The 16,664-nt window shown below is 36.8% G+C and overlaps 1 protein-coding gene across 4 annotated transcripts; it reads left to right on the top strand.

Annotated features, from left to right (window-relative positions):
- Positions 1–2,487: 2,487 nt before the first annotated feature.
- Positions 2,488–16,161, top strand: TRB2 (Homeodomain-like/winged-helix DNA-binding family protein). 4 transcript variants are annotated; one of them, XM_039027993.2, is made up of 7 exons: positions 2,488–2,963; positions 3,474–3,643; positions 3,819–4,030; positions 4,597–4,681; positions 5,362–5,445; positions 14,971–15,346; positions 15,885–16,161. In XM_039027993.2, the coding sequence occupies exons 2-7, from the start codon at positions 3,494–3,496 to the stop codon at positions 15,902–15,904; spliced, it is 927 nt and encodes a 308-aa protein (XP_038883921.1). In that variant the 5' UTR covers positions 2,488–2,963; positions 3,474–3,493; the 3' UTR covers positions 15,905–16,161. The 4 variants fall into 4 exon arrangements, with proteins under 4 accessions (XP_038883921.1, XP_038883922.1, XP_090168313.1 ...); XM_039027994.2 differs by having other exon boundaries at positions 2,544–2,963; positions 15,914–16,161; XM_090312187.1 differs by lacking the exon at positions 5,362–5,445 and having other exon boundaries at positions 2,544–2,963; positions 15,914–16,161.
- The last annotated feature ends 503 nt before the right edge of the window (positions 16,162–16,664 follow it).

Here is a 16,664-nt window from a genome sequence, read left to right as displayed (position 1 = left end):
AAAATTCCTATTTTTACAATTGCTTAAAGGTATTTGATGAAATAAACTATGTTAATGAAATATTAAAGGCTGTTCGGAGTTTATAAATATGATTTTATCATCACGTGTCAAATTATAGATTTAAATATAAACTCTTGTTTTGATTATTCATGTGATATTCTGAAAAGTAATGGTTTGAGAAAGAAGTTTTCAAACTATTAGATCTAGTACCCGCAACTAGTTACTTGAACTCTTTATGCATGTATTACAGTTGCTATGCGTTGAGTTGGTCCGCATTAACAAAGACTGGGTGTGTTGAGTTGGTCCACCTCAGTGACTGAGTGTGTTAAGTTGGTCCACCTCAGTGCCTAGATAGGTTGAGTTGGTCTACCATGGGGATGTTTGGGTACAGATATGATGATTGATTTATCATGCATTTTATTAAGTTTCATGTGTTCTTTGTTATAAAAAGTTTATCATGTGTTTATATGAGTTTCTATTAAAAGAACATGCGTTAAAAGATATTTCTTTATTTCACGTGTTTAAAAAGAGTTTCTGATTAAAGTTTTAAAGCATGCGTTGTTATAAGATTTCAATTTTGTTTTGAAACAAAAAGGCAGTATCATAAAATATCACTAATCGGGCTTCCCAACTTACGTTTTCCAAATGTTTTGTTTTTCCCCTAAGTAACAAAGGAGTTCTAGTTGTCGCTTGAGGTCGAGGTCTACCACTACCATGGGATTGGATGTGTTGCATAGTTTCAGTGTCTTAGGGTTTCGGGTTGATATCAATGAATTCCAATTTAATCAGGTTCTGAATGTTGAACTTGATCATAGTCTTGTTATATTATTTGTGAGAACATTGGAGTTGGTTATTAAAAATAAAGTTATATTTGTTTATGATAACTTGGGACTTATTCAGGTAGAACATGTTTAATTGGACAATAAGTATCACAAAAGATAGTATCTGTCATCCCCACATATCCTTCTAGGTTAAAGAGGTAAATCGAGAGGGGGTTTGACAAATTGGAAATGAAAATAATATTTTTTGTCAATTTAAAATAGTTACTTTTTAAGCATTTTTAATATCGATAATTGTTTTAAATGACAAAATTGTCGAAAATATTTTTAAATATAGCAAAATGTCAATGTCTATCAGTTATAGACACTGATACGTCTATCGGTATCTATGAGTGTCTATCATGGATAAACAATGATATTTTGTTATATTTTTAAATAAGTTACTCATTTTTCTATATTTAAAAATAAATTTTTTAATATTTTATGAGATTTATTAAATACTAAATTAAAAATTTATATATTTATTAGACATTTCCAAGAAACTTATTAGGTTTAAAATTGAAAATTTGGATATTTATTAATCATAAATTTTAAAATTGTTGATTAAGCTTGTAAATTTAACTTGAATGTAATTTTAAATATATTAAAGAATATTATAATTTAATTTTAATATTTTATGACTTATGATGTATTTTTTTTTTTTTTAACTAAGGTCAAATTTTCAAATATTTGAAATAATGAAGGAGGAAGGAAAAAAAAAAGAGTAAAATAAATGGTGAAGTTGGTGTGGTTTTTGTCATACACAAATTTAAACATCGTTTTTATGTTTGTAGATTTAGATACACATACTTTTTCAAATTAACTCAACTACAATTTTATGTGAAGTTTACAAAACGGGTAAATGGGTTATTTCAAATATGTTTTATATCTTACTCCAAATCAATATACGATGAATAGGTTATCTCATTCGACAAATGAAGTAGATAAAATTAGACAATATTAACAATCTTTTACAACATTAATCATCTTTATTTACACGTTGGTTTCAAATTTAAAATAACATCTAATCTAATCTTTTGCGACTTATAACTTTTGCTATGATGTGATGATTATAAATGACTTTCATTTCACATTACAGTCTACCTTAAAAAAGTAGTTATCAAAGTTATCTTATCTTCTAAAGCACCGCAACAATAATTGCTTAACATCACACAAGATAAAATTATGTAGTACATACTCATTGACTGCTATCACACTCTTAAAATTTCATCGCACAAAACAATCGTAGCAAAAAGTAATCGGTTCGAAGAGAACAATGCAACATTGCGACATTACAAAAGTAGCATTGGGTCTATCGTGGAGCCAAAAGTGTTTTGTTCGGGACATTGCAATATTATAGATATGCCATGAGTTTTTTTTTTAAAACTTATGTTTTTCCATCTTTGTAACTATTGTGATGATATTTGTAACATTCGATTGTTCTCTCGAGTTTACTAGTTTACTAGTCCAGTTAAATTACATTGACTATGCAACCCCAACATATCTCTATCCCCTCCTCGAAATTCCTACCCATTTTAAAGATGATATAGTTTTCGAAATTACCAACTGTTGATTAATGTTTTATTAATTAATTTTACTATTTTTTTAAGAATCAAATATCAAACATAAAATATGACCGTATAAATTTTATGGTAGTTGAGCAATATTTGTATTAGTCACCTTATTGGAATACATATATTCATCGACATTTGGAGCTACGCAGCTTTTAACTTTTACTTTATCCGCCAAAGTCCAATTGGCAGTGATTTGTAATTTGCTTCAAACGAGGGTGTGGTTGAATTATTATGACAGATAAATTGAGAGTGTCCCTCCCATTCTCAATTTCCCACTTTTTTCTCTTCTCTCTAAAGCTATTTCCTCTTCATTCTTCCTTTTTTCTATCATTTGTTCGTTCCTCCCAAGATTCGGCTTGTTTGGATGACGATGTGACCGGACCGCGAAATTTATCCGCTTCAAAATAATTTATCGGATCTTTCTTTCGATCAGGCGCGCGCACACTCTTAAATTGCCGGAAAAACGTTTAGTACAATCTGAGCGACAAAAAAATGGTTTAAGCTCCGGGCTTTCTTTCTTTCGGAAGTTCAACCCAACTACGAGATTCTATTGTTCCCTATTTCTTGTAAGGTAAGAAGACACAGAATTTTGTTTCAAGTTCTGTTTGTTCAATTCTTGCTTCTGCGTTTTCAGTTTGAATGAATTGTTCGGTAGAAATAGAAGTATTCCTAGAAGCTCGGACCGTTTCGGGGAGAGAATTGATTAGATATGTCTAACAATTTGAATAATTGGGTAGAAATAATCTTGCATCCATCTTTATTCGATCAACAACTTTACAACTTCGGTGTTAAATGTGACATAGAGGTGTCAGAAATCTCATGAAGGATGCATTCGTTTTACAAGGAAACATTAGCTACCCTCTCGTCCATTTGAATTGTTTACCATTTGTTCGTTTTGCTCTAAAATGGACAAAATTTGCGTTGAAAGCTTTTTATGAGCAATTTCATGTACTTTGAAAACACTCTATTTCTTGTAAACAATGGAATTACTAAATTACTTACTGGCCAGTGATTTGTGTTCCTTGAGTTGATTTGATTGCTTAATGGGAGTTCGCTAAAAATGCTGCAAAAATTGTTGCAGTGTCGGGTGGGCTTTTGCAAATGGGTGCGCCAAAGCAGAAATGGACAGCTGAAGAAGAAGCTGCCCTTAAAGCAGGAGTGATCAAGCATGGAGCAGGAAAATGGCGCACAATACTCACAGATCCTGAGTTCAGTTCAATTTTGCATCAACGTTCAAATGTGGATCTCAAGGTGCCTCCCCCCGCCCCCTAATTCTTGTTCACTGACCAGAGTAATTAAGTCACGGAATGTAGAAATTCACCAAGCATCTCATGTTAAGTTTTTCTTTCATATTCTATTTGGAGACATAATGCTCGGTTTACCGAAACATTTAATGTTTTTTCAATGTAATTTTGGCTCTGAACAGGATAAGTGGAGAAATATAAATGTTACTGCAATATGGGGGTCTAGGCAAAAGGCTAAGCTCGCACTTAAAAAGAATTCTATGGCCATAAAACAACATGATAATCCTATGCCTGTAAGCACCGTGCTTCAGAATGAGGAGATTGTTGACGCTAAGCCACTAGCAATTTCGAATGGGACAATTCGCTCTAATGGTCCAAAAGAGCCACTAGCAAGGTCTCATGGCAGCTAATCATGTGAATCTTTTTTGTTCCAGGGTGAAATAGTCAGATATTTATTGTGATAATTGCCTAACCAATTATTATTTGGGTTCACACGGTTCCATTTAAAATATCAAATACCATAGCACATAGCCGGCTAAATTTTCTGGTAAAGTAAATCTTGGCTTTGATGCATTACCAAAGCCCTCGACCTTATTGCATTTAGTGCCACTCTATTTTTTTTTTTTTTAAAAAAACTCGTTTTGGAGGCAATATTTCTTCAATTTATTGTTCATCTTTCCTGTAATCAGATGAGGAACAAGAGGTTTTTTTGGCTCTATAATGTTACCTTTTGCCCCTATGGCAGTTATCTTGAACTAAGATATGACACATTAAGGATCTAAGTGATCTTTCACCTCCATTCAGAATGGGAAAATATAATTGCCAAATTGGTTTATATCCATTAGACATCGTTTTCAAACATCGCGCTCTAAAATTAGTCTTTCATTGGAAGCTGCAGGTGCTTCATCCTTCCTTTCTTGATTTTTAATTGATTTATAAGACCTCTTTTGCATGGTGTAGACTGGACAAACTTATATCAGAGGCAATTAACAACTTAAAGGAGCCAAGGGGTTCTGACCGGGCTGCAATTGCTATGTACATAGAGGTGCTACTGCATAAAACATTTGAATTTGAATGTTTGAGAATTTTTTATGTGCATTAAAGATCTTTCCTGCTGGCTTCCTTAATTATTTCTTAGGCATGGAATGGAGAATTAGCAAGACCTTACTGTTGTAATTGTTATGTGCTTCTGTGATATGTCATTTTCTTTCTGTGGAAGGGATGCTGAGCAAAATTCTACTAAAATGTGATTTCTTTATCTGTTTATAACATTACATGATAATCTCTGTGTGTGAGTGTGAAGTAAGAAATAACTTTCATTCAAAAAGGATGAAAGGAACAAAATGAGTAATAAGACATCTAACAAAAACCAAGGAGATTACAAAAAGGTTCTCCTCTTGTTTATCAAATTCACTTATTTCAGGCAGTTCTATCATCTCTTAGATCGGTACTTAGTTTATATAACTTTCAGGTCCTGGGTCTTTCTCATTCATAATTTAGATCCCTAACAAATTGTGTACTCTGATCATTTGAAGGTTTAGATTATAGTAAATCCTCACATAAAAAATTAAAAAAAAAAAGCATAGATGAATACAGAAGATTTTATGACCCTAGCTTTATACAATTTTCAGTTCCTTCTTCTTACCTTGATGCCTCTACATGATTTTTTTTTTTGTTGACAAAAATGGTTCTATACATTCTGAAATTTTCATTTGTTTTATGTAGGAGCATTACTGGGCCCCACAAAACCTTAAAAAACTTCTTTCAACAAAATTAAAGCATATGACCGCAAATGGAAAGTTGATAAAGGTAACTCTCCTACTATTATAGAGAAATTGTAGCCCCCAAGGGGTTGCCCAATTGGCAAGGGCTTGGGGTCTCCTGGTCATACCAGCTTAGAAGTCCCATGGTGTACCAAGGGGCCTTTTTGTAAAACTAACCAAGGAGTTAGTTAGTTAGTAGTTGTTATTTTGTTAGCATCTTATAATCAATTTTCCCATAGAGACTTCCTCCCTCAGTTAGAAGGAGAGATTCATTTTGATAAAAAATTTAGATTTGGTTTGACACCAAAAGTGGTATCAGAGCACTCCAAGATTTGGGGATCAATGGCCGGAAGAAGAGCCAATCAGTCGATTGGTGGAGACAACTGTGAGCAAGAAAAAGAGGTGGAAGAAACCCCCATCCTCTCTCCAAGAACTAAAACACGACACTTGCTGTCCTTTGGGAACTCATTGGGGGGAATTCAAGAAACGTTAATAAGTCTTCAAGAAAGCATGGAAACCCTTACTTGAAAGGTAGAGTTGTTGGCAACAGCACTTCAAAATCGGGAGAATGCCCAACCATTCATGCTAGAATGGGGAGGAAGAGGAAAGAGAGGCAGCGGACAACCAAGAGGAGGGAGAAACCAGCATAGGAAGCTCCAAGAAAATCCAAGAAGACACCCATTATTCAAGAAAGGCATCAAGAAGATCAAGATTGGGATTCATTGAGTGAAGATGATCAAGAAGAAGAGTTTTATACTCCAAGAAGAGGGCAAGAAGGAAGATATAAAGCTAGAGGTGAAATGCACGATTACAAAATCAAATTTGACTTACCGGTTTACAACGAGAGTCGTGATATTGAGACATTTCTGGATTGAATCAAGAATATGGAGAACTTCTTTAACTACATGAACACCACAAATCACTAGAAGGTGCGCTTAGTAGCCTTCAAGTTGAAGGGAGGGCGTTCGTATGGTGGGATCAAATGGAGGTTAATCGGCAAAGGCAGGGGAAGAGGCCTATTCAAACATGGGAGAAGATGAAACGACTGCTGAAAGGGAGATTTCTGCCTCCGTATTACGAGCAATTGTATAATCAATATCAAAATTGTAGACAAGGGTCGAGGAAAGTGGCAAACTATGTGGAGGAGTTCCATCGGCTAGGAGCAAGAGCCAACTTGGCAGAAAACGAACAGCACATGATTGCTAGATTCATCGGTGGCCCTAGAATGGATCTCAAAGAAAAGGTGAAACTTCAACCATTTCATTTACTTGTTGATGTGATTTCTTTTGCTGAAACTGTGGAAGAATTAAATGAGATACGCTCCAAGAATGCTTCAAGAAAAGCCTCATATGATGTAGCCACCAATAGGAGAACCCAAGTTGTTGGTAAGAACCACAAGCAAGCATACCAACCTCTTGCAACATGAGGAACAGATAAGGAAACCCAAGAAACTTTGGAAGAGAAGAAAACAGAGGTAGGCGACTAGAAGAAATCTCAAAACCACTGCAACCAGCCTTCTTTAGGGAAATGCTTTCCGTGTGGCCAAGCTGGCCACCTATCCAATACATGCCCACAACGCAAGAGAGTAGCCTACATGGAAGAAGATGAAATCTCATATGAGAACAATGAAATTAGTGAAGAAGAAGCCGAAATGATTGAGCCAAAGGATGGAGATAAAGTCTCATGCGTTCTCCAAAGAGTTTTGATCACACCAAAGGGAGAATCTAATCCACAAAAGCATTGTCTTTTCAAGATAAGATGCACCATCAACGGCAAGGTATGCAATGTTATCATTGATAGTGGAAGTAGTGAGAACTTCGTGTCTAAGAAGCTTGTAGTGGCATTGAATCTCAAGGTGGAGCCTCACTCAAGTGCATGCAAGATTGGTTGGGTGAAGAAGAGTGGAGAAGTTCAAGTCAATGAAATTTGTACAATTGGAGATGCAATGTTATTGGGAGTGGATACAAAGATCAAATTGTGTGTGACGTGTTGGAGATGGATGTATGCCATATCCTCTTGGAGAGACTGTGGCAATTTGACTCTCGAGCCTTGCACAAGGGGAGAGAAAATACATACGAGTTCCAGTAGATGGACAAGAATATTGTATTGCTCCCATTGAACAAGAAGAATGATGAGGGAGTAAAGATGAAGAAAAAAGACAGCAGCCACTTGTTTATTACAATTAGTGCCAAAATATTGATGAAGGAAAGGGAGGCTGATATTCTAGGACTTGTTGTTACTGAAAAGTCCAAAGAAACACAAGAAGTTGAAGCTCCTCCAAAGGTACAAAGGCTGTTTGTTTGATGAATTCCCTCAACTTAGAGAGGAACCCAAGGGGCTATCTCCCTTGCGAGACATCTAACATCACATTGATCTAATCTCGAGAGCTACTTTACTACATTTGCCTCATTATAGGATGAGTCCTAAAGAGTATGAAATCCTTCATCAACATATCGAGGAGTTACTAAAAAGGGCATATTCAATTGAGTTTGATCCCGTGTGTAGTGCCAGCCCTACTTACACCAAAGAAAGATGGAAGTTGGAGGATGTACGTTAATAGTAGAGCTATCAACTGGATTACAGTAAAGTATAGCTTCCCAATCCCTAGAATAGGTGATTTACTTGTTCATCTCGGAGAAGCCTTGATTTTTTCAAAAGAGGACTTGAAGAGTGAATACCACTAGGGACGAGTGGAAGACTGCATTTAAGCGCTACATCTCATTTGTAGACTGAAGGCCAAACAAAGTTACCGTATTGAGTTGCCTTGTGACCTACATATTAATCCAATATTCAATGTTATTGATCTTAAACCTTATTTTGCTCCTGATGACTTCCAGTTGGTGTCCTAATTGTCATCCTCGAGGATGAGTCTGATTTTAGGGGATGGAATATGGTGTACCAAGGGGCCTTTTTGTAAAACTAACCAAGGAATTAGTTAGTTAGTTGTTATTTTGTTAGCATCTTGTAATCACTTTTCCTTAAAAAATAAAGATCTCCTCCCACATTTAGAAGGAGAGATTCATTTTGATAAAAAATTCAGATTTGGTTTGACACCATTCCAAGTTCAAATCTTTGGGTGAGCTTAATATCAAAAACCCTTGCGGGGTGTTTGACCAAGGAGTTGGAGTTTGGAACTCCATTCCTTGTTTGGTCAAAGGAGTATGTAGGTCCCACGACTAAAAAACATCAATTTTATGCTCTATTAACTTCTTACACTGTGAGCCCACTACTTCGCCACTTTTCAGACTTCACAACTCCACTTTTTGCTCCGCAAACACCTCCTTGATGTCTTATGGGTCCAAGTTTGGCGTAGGCGCCCCACTAAGTATAAAGGGCAAAGCTTCAACTCCTGGTTATTGAAAAAAATAATAATAGTACTGGAACTATATGGAACAATGATTATTGATGAACCAACTGCCCAGTAAACAGCAACAGAGGCGGAGTCTCCGACGAACAGTGTTGAAACATAGGCAATGGAATTAGCACTGGCGAACAAACTGGGAATAACTTGCAAAATAGAACCTTGTGAAAGTAGGCTGAATCGCGGATCTCACTCTCTTTAAGACGTTTCACGGTTCTGTTTGGAATGCAAACAGTTTGTAGTAGATGCCACGTCGTCCCCAAGATAAAACAGCCCAGGTAGAAACTTGTCTCGATCGGAACTGTACTGAAAGCTTATCGGAATACTCACACCCCTTCAGACTGAATATGCTCAAAGAACGTGAAGGGAAAAAAGGGAGAAGGAAAGTAGGGAGGGAAGAGTTGATTTCTGATTTGTGTATCTTCCTTCTAAAGCACCAAAGGCAATTTGTAGGCCTTGGGAGTGTGCAAAGAAGGGGAAACGTCGTATAAACGCACAAGGTGGGAGCGGAACGAACGTGACGGAAGACCACGTAAAAGACGGATGACCACGGTAAGTTCGGATGGCTGAACGGAACGGATGATGATTTTTTTAATAAAAAATAAGAAAAAAAAAATTAATAAAAAATAATTCCACACGCGTGCGTGCCGCGCTGCGCCTCGTCACGCCCGACCGGACGGCAACGGTGCGCGTGTGGGATGACCACTATATCCACATTTGTCTACCTTCCCACCCTTTCTAAAACTTAGGTACCCCTTGGGGCTTAAACCCACAAGGAAAGGTGGGGTATATGAGGAGGCAACTCCTAGCTAAATTAATCAATGTGGGATTCTTTACTTCCCTTTTTCTTCATTTAAAAAATATAAAATTTCACCAACAATTATAATAGCTGCTCTTCATTCTCGAGACTGTTGAGCTGCAAAGCTAATTGAACATTACTGGTAAGCCTGTGCTAATGTCTTCGCTAGGAGGAAGGCGTGAAGGAGCAGCGGCTTAGGAAATTATAGAATAGCAAGGGTAATTGGAAGGATGTTTCAGAACTTTTATGCACGAGAATGTGTCATTCTATAGTGGGGAGTGTTCATAAGGTATGTCTAAGGGGAAAGTAAGGTTGTAACTACAATGTAAACAAAATAAATCAAAAGGGGAGCGGGGAAAGGGTAAGCTGGTTACAGTATCTAGTAGGAGAGAGCAAACCGGTCAAAAATTCTGTGACCCCTGCTGTTTGAGTAGTCCTTTTGGCAGCCAATTTTTGTAATTGTTTGGTTGGGGAAACAAAATTATTGAAGTCAGATTTTATCAATGGGACACAAGCCCATGTTTGAGTAGACAGGCCATGCTTGATGACGAGGTTATTTGTTTGTGTCTTTTTTAATGGAATTTTGGTTTGTAGCCCTATTCTGGATACTTGTGTCCAGCATGATCAAAAGCTATATGCTAACCTCCAGAAATGTGATTTGCCTTAATGGAACTGGAGTACCTCAGTTATTACGATGGGTGGAGTGTCGGCTGATCAGCAGAAAATTCAATCCCTACGTGTCTTGTGTGTTTCAAGAATGTTGAAGGTTCCTTTGTTTAACTGGGTACTAAAGAAATTTTGAGGGTGTTTCGCTCACTAACATGAGTTAAGTTGAGTTGGTATAATATACCAACTCATTGTTTGGCCCACCAACTTTAAATTTTGATGGAGTTGAGTTGGTATATTTTATTAACTCACCCCAACTCTCCCTTCTTTCCATCTTTTCAATGGCTCCACCCATCGACCACTGTCACACTCTGAGAACTAACTTCAAGCTCCGACAATCACCTCCAATGTCAACTCCGGGATCCGACAACCACCTCCGATGACAATTCCGGTAACGAAATTCAGACTCCAACAACCACCTCTGATGATAGCTCCGTTGACCAACTCTGAGCTCCGACAACCTTCATCGGACCAACTCCGACAACCAATTCTAACCTCCGACAACCACCTTCAGTGACCTAACTCCAACGGTCACCTTCGTGCTACCAACTCCGACAACCAATTGGCTTCGACAATAAACTTCAATGACCAATTCCAACAACCACCTTCGTAGGTTCTAGCAACCACTTCCGACTACAAACTCCGATGAAAATCACATTTGACGATCACCTTTGAGCGAGCAACTCCGACAACCAACTCGAGGCTTCGACAACCACCTTCGATGGCAAACTCTGACAACCAACTCTAATACCACCTTCATGCGACTAACTTCGGACTTCGACAGTCACCTCCGACTACAATCTCTAGCGAAAATCATCTTCGATAATCAACTTCGACGATCACTTTCGCCCGACCAACTCTAGGATTTGAAAACCGCCTCTGATGACAAACTTCGACAACCAACTCCAATACACCTTCATGTGACTAACTTCGAGCTCTAACAACCACCTTTGACTACAAACTCCAGCAAAAATCATCTTTGATAATCAACATCGACAACTACTTCCGACTACTATAAGACTGATGACTTTTAAAGTATGTTGTAGGGTTGATTATATAAAAAAATATTATTTTGTCAACATTAAGTGCAATATTTATACGTAATGAATTCACATATCAAATGAGTGTTAAGAAGATTTAGACAAAAAGTATGTATATAGTTGAAAAGTACGTAACATATAACAAAAAAAACCATTAAATGAAAAAGAATTTCCTGAAACATTTTCCGGCAAGAATTAGTGAAAAATAGAGATTTGTTATTTGATGATCCTCTAAATTTAGAGGAAATGAAAGTGAAATTGTTGAAGAAATGTGGTGACATTCTATTGGTTGTTACGATGATGGGGAAGATTTAATTAAAAAAATTCATGACATAGTAAAAATATAGAGCAACAATAAGAAGAAGAAAAAGAAGAAGAAGATAATGAAATTCAAAGAGAAAAATTAGTTAGAATCAAAAGTTTTGATTTCGTTTTAGTTTCTCATTTTATTTAACCATATTTTTACAAGAAATGTAATCGGTTAATTGTTGTTCATTGCTCAAAAAAAGAAAGAAAGAAAGAAAGAAAGAAAGAAAGAAACGTTTTAAAAATTAAAAGAAAAAATTGCAATCCATATTTTATTCAAACAAAAATGGGTAGAATTATTGATTAAAATGATTTTAAAACAAAAATAGTAATCATAAAAGTATATTATTTAGAGTTCAAAAAATTGTATCAGATATCCAGTCATATGAACTTAACTCTGCACCACAAACACAGACATATGAACTCCACAGACATATGAACTTCAGGCGTCCTATCTCAACTCAGCACCCCAAACAACCCCTTTATGAAGGATAATGAACGCATTTTGTGGCCACTCATGGAATCATTGAAAAGGGACCAGTTCATAGATACACCTAAGCCAACAAGCTTGTCAGCAACTAAAAAGAACCATGGTTAGGTTCTTTCTTTACCGAAATTTGAGCAGTTATTTGTTGTTGGAGGTTGGTGCCTACGTTGTGGGAGTTTGGCAGTTTAATGCAAAACGAAAAACCTATTGCTCTTTTCATTAGACGTTGGGTCAGTGAGGAGCAAGGGCAGCCTTGGTGTATGGAAGAGAACTAATTGCAAGAGTGCTAGCCATCCCAAGAATGGAGTCCTTACACCGGTGAGTCTAGATAGTCACTATAAGAGTCTGTAATTCTCGATTAAATGATGGCGGGTATTCTCGATAAAATGATTGTGGGTAGAACTTCTCTAAGTGATTTAATTGGAGGAACCTCCATTCTGTGCAGCCTTGACTATGGAGAATATCTTCGACCCCAAGGTACTCAATGGAGAATCGGGGCAAACATTCTTTTTTCTAACGTTATGTCCAATCTAAAGGACTGTTAGAAACTAGAATTTGAATTAGAAATAACCGAAAATAGCAGCAAACTGAAGGAAGACTGCAGTTCCCTAAACACTGAGAGAAGCTTGGACTCCAAGAAACTATTTACGGATTCACTACTTACTTCTTACTTCCCTAACCCACATTGTATATAACCACCATTTATTAACCAACCCTTTGTCCAATGATCAATACACCCTTGATATCCTAAAAATATTTTGAATGTTCATTCTAATAATATTTCTAACAAGAACCAATCTGTTATTTTCTCTGGGATTTAACTATGGTGGAATTATCCTAACTTTTCATAGAAGCTAATTGGGGTGCTAAAAGGAACCTCTTGCTTTGTGAAGTTCCTAGAAATGATCAACTGTGAATTTTTTTCTGGACGGAATGGAGTCAGATTTCACACTAAAATGTGATAAAAAATGGATTATTCTTTGACGGCAGCTCTGTAGGATTGTTACGACCTTTATCTCAGCAAGTCTAGTAGGTAATAACAGTGGATTTTATGGAAGACTTGCTCCACTCCGAAGGACAGTACCATTCTTGTGGTGGCAGATAGGGCTTATAAGTACCATTCTTCTTTGCTGCATCCCTTTGCAGCTTGAGTAGTGAGGGACCCTTTTTTTTCTGAAAGAGGCTCCGTGGATTTTTTTTAATCATATCCGACAAAGAAAATAATTTCCTAGTTTTTTTATTTTTGGCAACAGCTATTCAGGAAACTGGATACATAGTTGAAGAATAGTAAGTTCCTTTCATCTACAAATGGACCAGTCCAAAGTTGTAAACAGACTGCTTAGAGGCAGATCCTTGACGCTGCACAGATAAATCAAAACAGTGGATGTGCTGGATGCATTTGGGCCAAAATTGTTATAACAATTCATACCTTAAAACAACTTCTTTTAAGGCACTCTGTGGTCAAGACCTAATCACAGTTAACTGTTGGGACGGATTTGAATTGGAGGTCTTGAACTTGAGTTTGTGAAAGACTCTTGCCTCTCCTCTGCTGAGCCTTTTCTTATCTCCTTTGCAAGAAGCTCCGCAAGCCCGTTCTTTCAAATTCATTCACTTCAAGGCACTAAAGCTGAGTCACTAATGGAGTGGCAAAGGACCACATGTTGCACATAAGCCACCAGGTCGCCACCTTCCCTTTTCCATCGTCCATGAAGAAATCTCTTAATGCTTCTTTATGGTAGGGAGAGCTCTTAGATCCTCAAAACTTCGTAAAGTCTCTACAAAAGTCCATCCTCGCCTACATTGTGCCCTTTGTTCCAAAGCCTGACATAAATTATATTCCAGGGGTGGCATATATGTGTGAAGACATTGGTCAATAAGAAGAGGAAGGATTTGAGTTTTGTAGTAGGTGACTTGGTTTTTCTTTTCCTGAAGTTACCCCCTATAGATGACATTCTCTTGTTTAGTGATCAAATATGAAACTTGTGCCCACTCTCTGCAGCCGTTTTCCCAAAGAGAATTAGGATTAGATGTGGAAGGTGGCATATCAATTGACTCTACAGCTGCTAGCCTTTGGTGTTTCACGTGTCCCTACTTTGTCCAAATCGTGGCTCTACATACAAGGTTTGCCTCTTTCACATATCTCAACTTTGAATGGGATTTGCTGTGGAACCATAAACAATATCGAATGCCTTCAAAAAGAGCTTGCTCAGTCAAAATTTGATGGAGGGGTTTAACTGACCCTGATGTTTGAGTCATAATAACATGGCACATTGAACGCTTTAAATGTGCCAGGTTATGTGGTTAAGAATTTATTCAAGTGCATTTTGAAACATTTCCAAGTATTTTATTGTAGGCACAATTTCAGAAAATATTTTGTAGGATGGTCCAGTAAGCCGTGTATAAAGAATTCATGCTCAAATTAGAGTAATATTTTGTGAAGGCACTTTTAGTTGGTTTTGACTGGAATGTGGTCTTACCGAATGACACTTTTAGTTGGTTCAGATTATTTTCATTGATCTTCCTTTTAAAGCTTCCAAAGAGCAATTGTGGAAATGCATTATCTCTGCAGTTCTGTGGAAAATTTGGGAGGAAAGAAATGCTCGTATCTCCAAGGAGATATATAAGACTTCTAAAGACATCCTAGACTCTGCCATCTTGAATGCATTATTTTGGTGTAAAAATATATTATTTTGGTGTAAAAATATACCGGCTCCCCCACCACCACACCACCCTCCCCCCCCCCCCCCCCCCCAAACAAAAAAAAAAGGTCAAGGCCCCGTTGTAAATTGTAACGCTAGTAATACTGAATTTGTCAAAAAAATCATGAAGAAAATGGCAAACTTGACACTGGCAAATGAATGGTAATGCTGGAATTTGCTATTAGATCATTTATATGGATTTTGTTTGGGTAGGTAAAGCACAAGTACAGGATTGCTCCAAATTCTCCCTTGTCTGGAAGAAGAAGTGCTCCATTGTTACTTCTTGAGGACAAGCAGATGGATTCTTCAAAGACCGAGAAGAATGAAGTCAAAATTATCACTAAATCCCAGGTTGACTCGGAACTTTCAAAGATGAGGGTAATGACTGCAGAGGAGGCAGCTATAGCTGCTGCACGTGCAGTAGCTGAGGCAGAGGCTGCCATTGCGGAAGCTGAAAGGGCAGCAAGAGAAGCAGAAGAAGCAGAGGCTGAAGCTGAAACAGCACAAGTTTTTGCTGAAGCAGCAATGAAGGCATTGGAGTGCAGAACATTCCCTAGTAGAAGTCCTGTTCAGAAAGTACTTCTCCAAGGTAATGCAACGCACAGCTTCAGTCATAAATTACCTCGTAGTTTATACTCCTGCATTATCTTGTTTAATTAGCACACAGTAAACTTGCATATGCACATGTGATATCAAGATTTTTCATAAACTAATCTCAACTTTAAAAAGGACAACGACACGAAAAGCATTATACAAATTGACAGTTGGCATCTTTGCTGACGTTTTAAGAAAATTTCTTCTTTCATTTTTGTATCTCGTGGTCTGCTATTTTAGATGTTAACGTCTCACCTTCCACTTCACTACCCCTTTCTTGGCTATTGACCAAGTCAGTTTGAGTTCTTATATAAATGATTCCACATTTGATTTTTTGTTGTTCACCTGGTTGACCCTCTTGCAAGGTATCATTTTATTCTCGTTTTCTTGCATTGATGTCTAGCACTATTGGGCTCGTATGGTACAAAATAACCATGAGAAGGAAAATTCAAGCCTTGGTTTTTCTTTTTGTGTCACCTAACTTTTTCTTGTTGCTCCCTTTTATTTTATGTTATGTTATTTTATTTTGGCAGATAACAAAACTTTGCAATGACAACTGTAGGCAATGTGTTCTGAGAAGATGAAGGTGCTGCTGCTGCTACATTTCCATGTGCAAGTGAATGTAACTAAACTGTAGATATTGTTAGCATTGTAAATCTGCAGAATATGATTGCCTTATGAGAAAGACGGCTTCTGGGGTTCATATCATCGGAAGTGCATGTCGGTAATGTGATTTTAGATTCAAACAAAGAGCAAAGGATTTTGGAAAGAACAATGCGTTCTTAATCTGAAAATGGTGTTTTCTCGCCAGATTGTCTTTATGATTCCAAGAGAAATCAAACCTGTAAATTAATATTTTCCGTTTGCTTTCTCGGTAGACCGTTTTTGTGATTCGGTTAATGATTCTGATAAAATATGAGGACATTGACATCTTTCAGAGTAAAACAGCCGCAAGAGATAACATCTTAATTTGAATGGTTTGTCTAGAAGTAAAAACAAGATTAAATATGACTGGTTTTATAAAATGCTCGTTTGGATTAAACTTAAAAAACAAATGTTTTTTAAAAATTCATTTTCATTTAAACAAAACTGTTTAAAATATAGACATTAATAGCTTTCAAAATCTATTTTGAGTATTTGTCAAATATTTATATATATTTCAAAATGACTTATTTTTTAAATTGAACACTTAAAAAGGTATTTCAAACATCAACAAAATAAAGGATGTGTCAACTCCAATTGCTAATCAAAGTATTTGTGAAGTTATGAAAATGAACATCACCTAGTAGAGAGAAAAGAAACAAGTTTCGACG

This window comes from Benincasa hispida, chromosome 3 (genome assembly GCF_027475165.1).
Source record: "Benincasa hispida cultivar pf3 chromosome 3, pf3_genome.v1.1, whole genome shotgun sequence".
In the NCBI taxonomy this organism is placed as follows: domain Eukaryota; kingdom Viridiplantae; phylum Streptophyta; class Magnoliopsida; order Cucurbitales; family Cucurbitaceae; genus Benincasa; species Benincasa hispida.
The sequence above is the reverse complement of the archived record's forward strand: the minus strand, read 5'-3'. Positions and strand labels throughout refer to the sequence as shown.